Consider the following 14474-nt stretch of genomic DNA (forward strand, 5'->3'; position numbering starts at 1 on the left):
TCCAATAACTGTAACTGCTACTGTAAATTATTGGAAAATCAACAGCTATACCTAGATGAATAATTGCAATAAAACAACATTGTTTTACTTACCAAATGAGCGGATATAATCTATGAAGTAATGTCCTGTACTACACGAATGAAATCCGGTTCAAAAATTACATAAATCGGGTGAGTTTGTTTTTCTCTTGAGCAATTTTTTTCTAAACGAAAGAAGAAAACAGCAGCAACAAAAGAGGAGGAGGAGGGGGAGGGGGCCGGTGGGTTTTCCCCCAACCAATTTTAGATGATTAAGATTTTATTAAATTGGACCAAAGAGTAAAAAATAAAACCCGGGGACAAATCCAAAAATGAGTCAAAACTCCTTAATCACTAACCTAAATGTCAATAACTTGATTTACTCAAAACTAAAATTTCCTATAATTAATTGTCCCCACTTACATTACCAGGTCTTGAAACAGAAGATTTGCTCTGCTCCGCTAAGGACACCTATAGCGCCAACTGTTCCATTGCCTTTTCCTCAAGCAAACAACTTTCCAGAAGCAAACATCGTCGTCTTGAGATATTCCTTGCACAAAAAAGCAAGGAAAAATCAAATAGTTACACCGATGCGTCGTCGTTTAAAGCCTATGGTTCTTCCTCTCCTTTTACTCTTCTTCTATACCTCCCTTCCAGGTAAACCCAATCCAATTCCTCATTTTACTTAACTAATCAATTATTTGAATATTATTTTTATCTTGCTTCCAGGTAATCGATTGCTCTAGAAACGTTAATTATTTGTTTTTTAGAAAGTAAAATTATGTGATTTTTGTATTTTTTTTTTTTGTTTCTTCTGCAGGATTGATTAGAGCGGCGGTTGTAACTCTAGATTCGATCGAAATATATAATACTCATGAATTGTTCGGAGCATTACCGGAAGTTTATTTTCAGTGTAAAGGTGAAAATAGAACAATATATTTGCCTGATGTGAAGAAGAAACATGAGTTATATACGTTCAAAGGTGAAGAGTCTTGGCAGGTATATATATATATATAACTACTGTGTACTTTCTCGGTTGCTGGAAATAGTTAAATTTTTCAATCAATCAACTACAACAACAATAACATACCCAGTGTAATCCCACAGGTGGGGTCTGGGGAGGGTAGAGTGTATGCAGACCTTACCGGTACCTTGTAGAGATAGAGATGCTGTTTCTGATAGACTCTCGGCTCAACTAAAGTATTTCAAAGCAGTTTGAAAAAGGGAATGTGAAAATGAAAGCAGTAAATGACTACGAAATAATGCGATTCAATCAATCAACTACATGACCCAAAAAAAGAAAAAGAAAAAACTGATAAGCTATGCATCAATCTTGAATTAGTCCTTTGTTCACTTTTACTTATCCACAATGGACTTTGCACTTCCCTTAAGTAGTAATAAGTGAAGTGCATATTTTATCATAATACTCATATTAATTTGTGTATAGTTTTAATGGACTTCGGAAATGTTTTGGGAATGAGTAGTTAATGTTAAGGGTAAAAAATATTGTTTTGGGGGATGAGTAGTTAATGATCGGAAGGAAATATTGTTTTTCTCTTGATATGCTAGAGTGGACAAGGAAAAGTGGAAAATTTGTTTTTCATATAGTGGACAAGTAAAAGTGAACGGAGGAAGTAGTTAGGATTAACTATATGAATCCTATGTGATTCAGAGGATGTTTGACGTTTTAATGCCAAGTTATGACAAGTTTAAACCCTCCTCTTTTTGTGGGATTTGAACCGGTTATGCTTTGCACATAGGTTGAGTTATGCTGACTTTATTATTCTACTAAAATAGTATTATAAAACACATCAGGAGAAGTATACAAGTAAAATGAATGTAATAAAGATAGAAGGAACACTTACTAGATGCAGCTGCCCAGGAATCCTAGAAGCTTCATTCATGCCCCCTCCCGCCCGAGGAAGACGCTACCGATCCTTGAACCAAAGGACTACCCACTTTCAATAGCTTACCGCTGCCTTCCAAGTCTTCCACTGCCCGAACTACCTTGATAATTTCTTAACTACCATTGCAAAACTGTTAGTTCAGCATATTCCAACTACATTGTTCTCTTTAAGTTGAGTTTTTTTTTAATTTCAAAGAGAGGTGGATTATAATCAGAGTTATCTTCTCAAACTTTTGTCCTTTATTTGGCATTCCATTTGCCAATTACTCAAGTCTGCTCATGCTTAAACTCTTTATTGAAAACAGGAAAAGCTAAAACAAGAAATTTTTCTAATGAAGTCAGTAAAAATGTGCTCTAGAAAAATCCTCATTTTTGGGTAGGTAAACAAAAATTATATTGATGAGTTGCATCAAGATGATGCTGAAGCATACGTCAAGAACCTTACAAAAAATTACAACCCCTGACTGCACTAACATGTGAGCTATCTGAGGAAATTGTACTTCTTTTAACTTATACCAAAAAGCTAATGAAAACAAGGCAGCTGTACTTCAACTGGTAAATATTCTTTTTTTTTTTTTTTTGTTTGTTCTCAAGACATATCTGGTTTCTTTCCCTCCAAATAGTCCACATTTTTATTCCCTTCAGGTCGATTGTCAATCAGAATTGTGCAAGTGAAATTCAATTTTAGACGTACTAGAAATTATTTTAGTAGTCATTGAACCTTTTAGTAGAGGTTACCTCCTGAGATAAACTTAAAGACTCTGGTTTAGCTAATCTGGAAGGATGATGCGCCAACGAGTTATACAGTCTCTTAGCTCTTGCTTAGGAGGAAAAGGTCTGTTGTAGAAGCAGTTTCCAATGAAGGCCCCATCCCTAAATAAATATGACTTGGTATGCTCACCTGTCTATGGATTGTAGTCATTTCTCTTTCCAAATGCTTTGATAAAACTGATTTAGTTGGGCTGATGTAGTTATGGAGAATTCAGTCTGATTATCTTTATCTTTGTTGTCTTTCATTGAGGAGAAATGTTGTCTTTCATTGAGGAGAAATGTCGGGATTTGGTTTAAAGGTTTTTCATTGCTACATGGTTGGCAAGAATTTTAAACTTTAGTTCATGCTGGAAAGGAAATAACAGAAAGAAAAGGATGAAATGTTGGTGTTGCATGATGTGGAGGAAGCATATCGAGGGCATTTCAGGCCTGGGAAAAGAAGTGCTAGTTGAAGGGGGAGAGTTGTTCGGAGATCAGTTGTTGTCTGGGAATGTCCTGGTGGCAATGGAAGGTAAAGTTGAGGGATGGACAAGAGGGATTTTGTGAAGGTGGAGTTTCTAGGTTTCAACCTAGGGATGCCATTTCTTGTTCTACCATAACTAATGCATAAACTTTTAATTGTGAAATGTGTACATATGTCTACCAGAAGATCTCTTGGAATGATATAGCATAGCTAGTGCATGGATGAATACGAAGGGAGATAGAACCAACCCCCACCCCGCCAACCCCGGGAAAAAAAGTGAAAAGAGAAAAAGGGAAGGAAATTAAACAGTTGATCATCTAAAGCTTGTTTTGACAAAGAGAACTTGTAACCAGGACTTAGAGCAATGTATAATTATCTTTCTTAATGATTTCGTTTTAAGTCCTCTCCATGACACATAGAATCTCAAAGTTAAGTAAGAAGAGAGGTTTACACCTGTGCAGCAGAAAACATGTGAAACACAGAGCACTTGCTCTTGCATTGCTATCAAACTTGGCACGTCTGGAGTTTGTTCTTGAATGTTTGTGGGGTCTTTTGGACAATGCCATAGACTTTGAGAGGTTTATTATGTAGTTGGCAGGCACAACATGTGAAGAAAAGGCAAAGGAAGATGAAATGGAAGATATCCCTATCTATATTGTATGGACAGTATGGTTTGAAAGGAACAAGAGGTGCTTTGAAGGAAGAAAGGATCAACAAAATTCAGATGTATCCAAAGTTTAGTGTTGTGGTTGAATTAAAATTTTGTAACTACTAACTAGTACATTAGATACATAGATCCATTTAAATCTCTGGCTGCACAGGACTTTGATTGGTCTTTCTTTTTTACTGTTTCTAGACCTCCTTGATACTGCTTGCGTACTCTGATCAGTTAGTTGATCTTCTAGGATCTTTGTAATTACTTTTTGGGTCATGATTTGGTCCACAAGTTTTTGAAGGTCTCCAGCATCTTTAATGTTGAGGAATACAACTTTACCAGTTTCCCCCCGAGAAAAAAAGTTAGAACAATCGTCAGTAAGCTACAATCTTACCTCATATGTATGGCAGTCTGGCCAGGGAGACTTCTATTCTTAATTGACTGTGGTGTTTGTCTGCTTTATGTATCACGGGAATCTCTTGCAATTTTAGACTATTATTGGTGTGACTTGGAAGGTTTCTGATGCTGCTAGCAAGCTTGCCCATGTCTGTTCTTTTAGTAGTTTTACAAGTGCGCTGATCTACTGCGCATGGTATAAGACATCTCCTTTCAGAAGCTGATATAACAATTTTATGTTTTTAGCCTCTGACAGAACTAGAAGAAAAAAAGTGCAAACGATGCGGGATATATGAAAAAGACTCATTCATAAAGCCTGATGATGTATTTGATGAGTGGGAGTTCTGTGCCTCGGATTTTACTAGTCCTGATGGGAAGTATATTCATTTCAAGGAGAAAGAGTTCAACGCCACATTCTTATGTCCAGACTGTGTCCCCCTTGAAGGCGGTGAGTATTCTATCTTTTGCTGTCTCCTCTTCTCCTTAGTTAATGCGGTTTATTCTATGTAAGAACAGCAGACTTGATGCTGTTTGACATTTTACTGACAAAAAACTCATAAATGCTCTCACCGAAAGAGAAAAAATAACTCATAATTGCTCTAATATATTCCAATCTCAGGTATGTAAGGAAAATCATTTATGTTCTCTAAGTTGTTCCATTCTGACCAACATAAGTATCTAACCAGATGTACAAAGTACACATCGCAAGGAGCCTGGTATTTAAGTAAGAGCAGGATAGAGGGGCGGTCTATACTCCCCCGAGTTTCTTTAACCTGTGCGTCAAATAGAGTTGTGCCATAAAACGTAGGGGATTTCTCGGTTGTCGGGAAAAAATGTGCACTAATATTTAAGAAGATATGTTGTGCTTCTTGGAGGAAAGCAAACTTAATTACTCCCCCACCCTATTCTTTGTCTGGTGAAGAATAGTTGAAAGAAAAAGGCTTTGGTGGGGGATGTAGGATTTGGGCTCCTTCAACTGGCACTGCAATCTAGAGACAAAGCTAATTCCCTACTTTTAATAAGGGGCGTTCTCAAATGTAAATAAAAAGTCTGGCACTAATTTTGCCTAGTTCTATTGATTCTGAATTATTTGAACTAACTGCTTCTTAAAAAGAAACAGAGTAAGAGGATGGTTGCATTTCCCCTTGCAGTATGGTGATAATTGGGATTTCGGCCATTGTTGTTCTAAATGGCATTTCATTGTGTCTCCCCTGACATCCCCATTCTTAGGGACTTCGGTGCTCGCAAAGATGGTGTGTTATACTGAATCAATCCTTAAAAATTAGTAATGCAAAAGATAGAAAATGGTAACGTTGTATCCATCAGTACAATTCAGAAGGCTTCTAAAAAGTCTAGTATGGAGTCAGCCTCCTCTATACAAAATTCTTTACACCAAAAAATGCAAGTTCAAAATACAGTTCATCTCGACTGTCTGGAATGGATTGCTCTTATCTTCAAAACATCTACTACTCCTTTCCTTCCAGATGATCCACCAAATACAAGCAAGAATAGGCCTCCACCATTTCTTCTGTCTAACAATGCTCCCTTCTTGAGCCCAAGCAACCAAAAGATTTTCCCAGGCATCACCCATTTGAGGTTTGCTAGAGTCATAAAAAGCTGCCAGATCTGTGATGTATATCCACAGTGGATGAAGAGATGGTTGATGTTCTCGTCAGTGAGATTGCATAAACAACATCTAGAGCTAAGCTGCATACCCCTTTTCTGTAGATTCTCATGAGTGAGACAGGCCTTTCTTGCTACCAACCAGGAGAAGCAGTTAGACTTTGAAAGGAACCTTGACCTTCCAGATCTGCTTCCAGGGCCAATTTGTCTCCTGTTGGCCCACATTTCCAAAAATGCATAAGCTCCCCTGACAGAATATACCTTATTACCCTTGCCCTTCCAGATCATGATGCCTTCATCTTCAAAGATATCCCTCCTTCCTTCTATAGTTTGTAAAAAGGTAGCCAAACCATCCATTTACCAGTCATTTAGTCCTCTTCTTAGAGAGATGTTCCAGCCATTAATAGCCCTAACTTCACTAATAGGAGATTCTAATAACATTAACTATTTTTTGTGTACAATTATTGTATTTATAGTACCGTCTGGACTATGCTTCATACATGGATGTTCGTTCTTTGTAATTTGTTGTCTATATTCTGTTACTTATTGTCTGTGCTATTGCATTTTTTTAGCTTCAAATCACACCGATGGCCCGCGGAATAAGGGAAAGGGAGTGCACTGGGCTCTAGTGCTGCTCATCTGTGTGTTAGTGATGACTTTTGTAGTTCTTGGAGCAGTGACTGCCTACAAATATTGGCAAAAGAGAAAGAAACAGCAAGAACAAGCTCGATTCTTGAAGCTGTTCGAGGAGAGCGATGACGTGGAGGATGAATTGGGCATTGGACCACTTAGTCATGTCATTTAGAGAGAAAAAAAGCCTAAAACACTTGTACATGCCTTTTTGTTTTCAATTTTTTTTGGAAGGAACTATTGAAAGAGATGTATAGTGTAACTTAACAGAGTGAAAGTGTTATATAAAGTCATTGAACCTCAAAATTAGTCCTTGATCTTGGAAAAGAAAAGATATTTTGCTTCAAGTTGTAGAAGCCGGAAGGACAGCTCTCAAGATGTCGTTTAACATGAGTAAGGAAAAAATGAAAGTACCCGTGGGCTTTGGCTGGGTCTTTTTTGTCAGGTAAATTACCAGCAGTAAAAATTTATCCTCATCCAATGTTTGCACCAAGCGAATAGATGCATAATATATTTTTGTACATAGCTTTTAACACTTATCCATAGTTAATTAACCTGCATTCTCATTCATCAAATCACTTAACTATAGAAGTTTACATATTTTGGTGTAACTACTGCGTGTGAGTAACTATTTCCTGCGAGTAACTATTTCCTTCTGCCTAGTTTTCTACGTTAACTCTGTTATGGTTAAGTTCCAAGTTCCAAACCAACGAGGATTTGAAATCAACTCATCCCATGGCGTTCTGGAGGAATCAAATAATGGGAGTAGTGATTTTAGTATGTTCATTTATAAGCGAAAATACTCAAAAAGGGAAAAAAGGAACTTCACAATTCCTAAATGTTATGGAAAAGAAATAAATAAAGAAAATAAAAGAAAGGGAGATTATAAAAGATCAAGTAAATTCTGTATACATTCTGGCTTGTAACACTCATCATAAACATGTTACATACTCATGTATTCACGTATCCTTGTACCCAAAAAAGCATAAATAAGTAAACCAAGTATATGCACTGGATGGGGTGATTTCTATTTTTATTTGTTTTTTGACTGCAGAGTTGCAGGAATTCTTAGGTCCAGAGTAGATGAACATCCAGACCTAAATTTATCAAAATCCAGATTAATAAGAAAGGGATTTAGGTATAGCTTAATAAATATGGTAAATAATTGTAAGAAAACATTCCTATCAAGTGAAAATATTGGCAAGTAGACAAATTGATTTCGTAAAGAAATGAAGGCGTGTGCATGAGAGATTAGGAATTTTTTGGTCACCACATTAGCCACTTGGAAGTGACTAATAATTCAATAAAAATTAGATGAGTTAGAGTTATCTGCAACTAAAACGCACAAGAAGTAGCAGTGGCTACTATATGAGTATAACACGCAACAAGTAACAATGAAATATGTATTGTTTATTTCCTTTGCACAAAATGTTAAGTTTACATTATGTTTACGTCACTTTTTGGGGTACATCTTTACGTCACTGTTCATGCTTTTTGGCATCCGGTAAGTATCTGAAACTAATTGTTTGAAATAATCAAAATTTCTGAAAGGGTGATTTATTAAGGAGGTTAAACGATCCCTATCAATATGTTGTTTATTTTTGAAGCTCGAATCCAATCATTGATTAAGGGAGAACGAGTCGCATCTATCTCACCCATATCTTTTGGTGATTCATGATTAATTTTCCCCGGAGTGACTTATTAAGGGATTAAAATGGCCACTATCACAAGTCATTTACTTTTAGAGCTTGAACCAGCCACAGATTTTAGGTGGATGCGTTTCAACCATCTCGCCATACCCTTTGGTGATCCATGATTAATTTTTGCATGAGCAATTTGTTAAGGGGTTGAAACGCTTACTACTAAGATGTTATTTATTTTAAGAGCACGAACACATCACTAATTTTAGGTGGACAGGTCCTAATCATTTCGTCATACGCTTTGGTGATTCAGGATTAATCTCCATCGGATAGATTTATTAAAGGAATAAAACACCCCCTATCAAAATGTTATTTATTTTTCGGAGCTCGAAAACAGTGGATGGTCTCAACTATCTCACCATACCTTGTGATGGTCAAACCTTAAGTTAATGGACGTGAAGCTTTTGGCATTTTAGTGATGTCCAATAAGCTTCATTGTTGTAAATTATTTCTCAGCTTATTAAAAGAAGCAAGGCAAAGGTGCAAATATACCTCTCAATTTTGTGATTTAGAACAGATATACTCCTCGTTAAAAAAGTGGTGCGCATATACACCTGTAGTTACACAAATGGTGCAAATAAACCTTTTTCGTTGCTAATTTTTTTTTTTTTTTAATCATTTAGCTTATTTTTTAATTAAGAAAATGTCACCTGGCTTTAAAAAATAAGTCTACACATTTTTTTAGCAGACTTATTTTTTTAAAGCCACGTGACATTTTTTTTTATTAAAAACAAGCTAAATGATTTTTAGAAAAAATTCTGTCAGCCAAAAGGGTATATTTGACCATTTGTGTAACGGCAGGTACCATTTGTGTAGGGGCAGGGTATATATACACTACTTTTTTAACAAGAAATATATCTATTCTAAATCACAAAATTAAGGGGTATATTTGCACTTTTTCCCAAAGAAGAAAGATGTTCGTCAAAGTCTATCCAGTTGATGAAGTTCCAAGAGTTATGATTTACTCTAATAAACTTGAAAGGAATTTATTAGGTTAGAAGCATAAGTGGTTGATAATAATAATTTTTTTGTTGACAAAAGAATAAAGATCATTTCTATTTCAAGGTGGGGAGTTTGATATTCCCCATCGACCTATTTGCAGAATTCAATTAAAAAAGAAAAAAAAAAAATCTATATTTCTTGCTTTTTTTTTACTCTGTAAACCTTCCTCTAAAAAGTACACAAGAAACGTCTCCCCAATAAATCTGGTTTGTTACACGTGATAGACCGTAAACTATGGCATCTACTAGTTTCTATTTTCTTTATTATTTTAAATTTTTTCTTTTGGTATCCCTTTCTATATTGCTCAGAGGGTAATATTCACAAATAATCATTTTTCAACCTTTGTCATTGAAAAATAGATATTATTATGGAGTTTTAAATTATACATGTGAAATTATAAGACATTATCATCGAGTTTAACTTGTGAAATTTAAAAGACAATGGCTATTTTTCAAGAATAGAACTGATCTCAGATCCTTCAAAATGCTTGCCGCATGACCGGTATCGAATTTGGTCCATCCAACTCGGGCTAATATTAAGTGTTTATAAAAAAGTTTAACTAAACGTCAAGTAAAACACTTATATATGTCCTAATATACATTTATTGGTCATATCTTATATAACACCATCTAATCCTAAGAAGAATTAGGTGATGATCAATCTAGATCCGTACCCGCGTTGGATGCCCACACCCATATCCGAGCAACATTGATCCCTTCACTTTTCTAGATCAGAATTGGTAAATATTACACACCCAAATTCCTACTCTTATTACAAGAAACCTCAAGGTAGAAATGGACCTAGAAGTTGATGATGTAAATTACGTACACAATTGTTTACTTATTCAATGGAAGGCATCCAACTTGCCACCTACTGAACTTACTTTACTACAATTTTCAAACCTCAACATTACACGAAAACACAGCTTTTTAACATTATATTCTTGTACTAAGGCATCAACAAAGACATTCACTTAGCTAAAATACATAAAGAAAGTGACTCAACATGAAGAAAATTTGTTGAAGAACCTTTCATACACTTGCCTTTCTATTTAGTCTGTATTTCTAGACAGAACTACTAAGAAGTATGGATCCATGAACACTAAACACCCTTCACTACAAAGAAAAATTGAAATTAGCTACAACCTTCTTCGCTAAAGATTTTTTTGATAATCTGGATTTTGTTGTTTAGCTATATAGAATTTTCCGTCGCTAATTCCTGTTTTTTCAGTAGTGCTTTGATAAAAAAATGTCTAGTCTTGGCGGAGGCGACGACATGTCTTCAGCCAGCGACGTTCCATTTTTAGGCCCAAGAAACAACACGGAACTTCAAGAATTCAGCAGAAAGCCAAGGCACAATGTCTCTGTCACACTCGGTGAGCTATTGAAACGCGTTGGCGACTCTGCTGAGGAAAAACACCAAGTTCTTGAACTTGGGAATCACTCCAATTTTGCTGCTACTCCTTCATCATTTCCATTTGTTCTTTCCTTCCACGATCTGAGCTATAGTGTTAAAGTTAAAAGCAAAATGACACTTCCTATGTGCTTGAGGAGGGGTACTAAGGACGACGATTTGCCATCTGATAATAACATGAAGGTGTTGCTGAATGACATATCAGGAGAAGCAAGAGAAGGCGAAATCATGGCTGTTCTTGGAGCTAGTGGCTCTGGAAAATCTACTTTGATCGACGCCCTTGCTGATCGAATATCAAGGGAAAGCCTTAAAGGAGAAGTGACATTGAATGGTGAAGTTCTTGAATCAAAGCTTCTCAAAGTTATCTCAGCATATGTTATGCAAGATGATCTTTTGTTCCCAATGTTAACGGTTGAAGAAACACTCATGTTCTCAGCCGAGTTTCGCCTTCCAAGGACTTTATCTAAGTCCAAAAAGAAAGCTAGAGTTCAGGCGTTGATTGATCAATTAGGCCTTAGAAATGCTGCCAAGACAGTGATTGGTGATGAAGGCCATAGGGGAGTTTCTGGTGGCGAACGAAGGCGTGTTTCTATTGGCATTGACATAATTCATGACCCTATTGTCCTGTTTCTTGATGAACCAACTTCAGGACTTGATTCCACTAGTGCATATATGGTGGTATGTTAGGTTTTGCCTTGAATTTCCTACCTTAATTGAATTTTACAATAATTATTCTCCTGATAAAATTTGTTTTCATTTATATTAGTTTCCTCATATGTAGTCCAATTGTCAAAAAATATTACATTATCATGCATACATGTAGTATAATTCTCTGTTCAAAGTTTGTTTTGCTAACTTTAGCATGACGCTCTATTATTTCGACCCTAACAGGTAAAAGTCTTGCAAAGAATAGCACAAAGTGGAAGTATTGTGATCATGTCAATTCATCAGCCAAGTTATAGAATTTTGAGTCTTTTGGACCGTTTGATCATCCTTTCGCGTGGACACACAGTCTTTACTAGCCCTCCTTCAAGTCTACAACAGTTTTTTGCTGAATTTGGAAATCCAATTCCGGAAAATGAAAACAGGATAGAGTTTGCTTTGGATTTCATCAGAGAACTTGAAGGAACTCCCAATGGAACCAAGAATTTGATGGAATTCAACAAAACATGGCAAACGGAAAAAACCTCAACTAGCAGAAACAACTTTTACAATGGACCAAAACCATCACTCAAAGATGCAATAAGTGCAAGTGTTGCAAGAGGGAAATTAGTCTCGGGTGCAACGAATATCGACCCGAATCTTTCTTCTTCAAAAGTCCCAAAATTTGCTAATCCATTTTGGGTGGATATGGTTGTGATAGCCAAAAGATCAATGTTGAATTCCATGAGAATGCCTGAGCTATTTGGTATGCGTTTTGGCGCCGTCGTTGTCACTGGGATTATCCTAGCCACTATATTCTGGAAATTGGACAATTCTCCAAAAGGGGTTCAAGAAAGACTAGGCTTTTTCGCATTTGCAATGTCAACAACTTTTTACACTTGTGCTGAAGCTATTCCTGTTTTTCTTCAAGAAAGGTACATTTTCATGAGGGAAACTGCATATAACGCGTATCGTCGTTCCTCTTATGTTCTTTCACATGCCATTATCTCACTTCCTTCCATATTAGTCCTCTCCCTTGCCTTTGCTGTCACAACTTATTGGTCAGTTGGACTAGCCGGTGGCGGTTCAGGTTTCTTTAATTTCTTGCTCTTCATGGTTGCCTCATTTTGGGCTGGGAGCTCATTTGTCACATTCCTCTCTGGTGTCATATACAATGTCATGATGGCCTACACGGTCGTGGTTGCGATCTTGGCTTATTTCGTTTTATTCAGTGGCTACTTCATTAGTCGCGATCGGATCCCTCCTTATTGGATATGGTTTCACTATATGTCCTTAGTGAAATACCCCTTTCAAGGGGTGTTACAAAATGAATTCTCTGATCCTAACAAGTGTTTTGTAAAGGGTGTCCAAATTTTCGATGTTTCCCCATTGAGGGTTGTCCCTGAGCCATTAAAGATTAAGTTGCTGCAAAATATGAGCAAGGTTTTGGGAATGAACATAACAAGCTCATCATGTGTGACAACAGGAACAGACATATTGAAGCAAAGTGGTGTGAATGAGTTGAACAAATGGACTTGTTTTTGGATCACTATTGGTTTGGGATTTTTCTTCAGGATTCTCTTCTATTTTGCTTTATTGATTGGAAGCAAAAATAAGAGGAGGTGAAAAACATGAAGTAAAAAGAAGCTCATTGAGGGACATAAGTTTACTAGTAACTCTTTTTGTCTTAATTTTAATTGAGTAGCTCTTTTTTCCTCTGTTTTCTTAGGCATTATTATGCTTATTTCCAAATGTCTAAAATGTTGTTTAATAATGTTCATCAAGTTGTATTCAGATGGTTAATTAGCTTCTGATATTGTTAGTTTTGCTAATTTATGCAGAGAAGTGTTCAGTTGGGATGTGATATATAAGAAATCAACAATACTTGGCTTGACATTTCTCTTAACATGATTATATGTTACTTGTGGTAGACAAAGGTCCTCTTCTTATGTAAATTGAAAAGCAAGTGGCAATTTGATATAAAGTAATAATATCGAGTATCTTAGTCATATATTTAAATCCCGCTCAAATATGTTGTAAGCAAGATAATTGTCTTTTCAACATAGTTGCACCTCTTTTCGGAGGACATTTCAAGCAAATCACAAAAATAGCATGAAAGCATCATTGGCTTGAGTGTTAGCTAACTTAACATATGTGAAATATACATACGAATCGTTAACTATCCCCCCCCCCCCCCCCCACCCACCCCAATCTTTTTCTTTTAAAATCTATCTCACATCAATAGCGTGAACCCAACAATTTATAGGTAGTTTCAGACATGTTAACTAATCTGTGAGGATATTCTACTTCTTGATGCAATACTAATGTCATTGTTGTTGTTGTGCATTATGGGTGGTAATCAAGAATTTAACGAGTTAAAAAGATTTTGTAATGTTTCTTCCAAGGGTATTTTCTATTTGTTAAACTTCTACGTACTGAAAGTAATAACTAAGTCTCAGACTCATACAATTTGAATCAGCTATATGAATCTCAATAATCTGAAAGTTTAATAGAAGTAACGTTCATAGCATAGTATTAGATAGTGTGAAAATTTCATTACACTATCAGTTGGTATGAATTTAATCCATCCTGTAATGCCCACAAGTCCACATATATCACTTTTGCTGCTCACAAGAAGTCACAGTCTTAACGTTAGGATTCCTAACATCTAATTACGTTATTAAACTAATTAATTGGCTTTTATTTGACAAACATTTGCAATGAAATGTATTCCTGTTAGAGGTTAAGGCTAGTTTATGTATAACTTCACGAACTTTTGTGGAATTTATTTCTTTTCGAGATAGGTGTATATTTTTGGAAAAAATAGATAGATCTTATTCGTTTTTTAAATGATTTATAATTGAGAAACATTGATGTTAATCGAGGATAATAAATGAGTAATGTGCAAGGTATTTCGGTACCAAAAAAAAAAAAAAAATTACACCGCCAAGGAGATACCAATTTTGTTGATTTTGTTCCTTGAGGTAATTCTTTTTCGTTTAATTCGTTTTTTTAAATTATGATTTTAAAGATTGTTGGAAAAAAATTTGTTCTTTTTATTCCTTATAATGGTATGCCTTAGAATTGTTTTTTTGTCCCTTTGAGGTAATTTTTTCCTATATTAGTTCCTTTATTTATGGTTTTAAAGATTGTTGAAAAAAAAAATTGTTCTATTTTATTTCTTATAAAATGGTATGCCTTAAATTTGTTGACTTTGTTCCTTGATGTAATTTTTTCCCATATTTGTTCCATTATT

General features: G+C 35.7%; 2 protein-coding genes across 2 annotated transcripts; both read left to right on the top strand.

Annotated features, from left to right (window-relative positions):
• The first annotated feature begins 339 nt into the window (after positions 1-339).
• LOC132057208 (uncharacterized) lies at positions 340-6824 on the top strand. The gene is made up of 4 exons (XM_059449692.1): positions 340-674; positions 838-1016; positions 4455-4656; positions 6404-6824. Exons 1-4 carry the CDS (start codon positions 350-352, stop codon positions 6634-6636), a joined length of 939 nt encoding a protein of 312 aa, XP_059305675.1. The 5' UTR covers positions 340-349; the 3' UTR covers positions 6637-6824.
• A 3347-nt stretch (positions 6825-10171) lies between these two features.
• Positions 10172-13112, top strand: LOC132057210 (ABC transporter G family member 20-like). Its single transcript, XM_059449694.1, has 2 exons — positions 10172-11254; positions 11468-13112. The coding sequence occupies exons 1-2, from the start codon at positions 10412-10414 to the stop codon at positions 12842-12844; spliced, it is 2220 nt and encodes a 739-aa protein (XP_059305677.1). The 5' UTR covers positions 10172-10411; the 3' UTR covers positions 12845-13112.
• The last annotated feature ends 1362 nt before the right edge of the window (positions 13113-14474 follow it).

The sequence above is a fragment of the Lycium ferocissimum genome, chromosome 5 (assembly GCF_029784015.1).
Source record: "Lycium ferocissimum isolate CSIRO_LF1 chromosome 5, AGI_CSIRO_Lferr_CH_V1, whole genome shotgun sequence".
NCBI classification, from domain to species: domain Eukaryota; kingdom Viridiplantae; phylum Streptophyta; class Magnoliopsida; order Solanales; family Solanaceae; genus Lycium; species Lycium ferocissimum.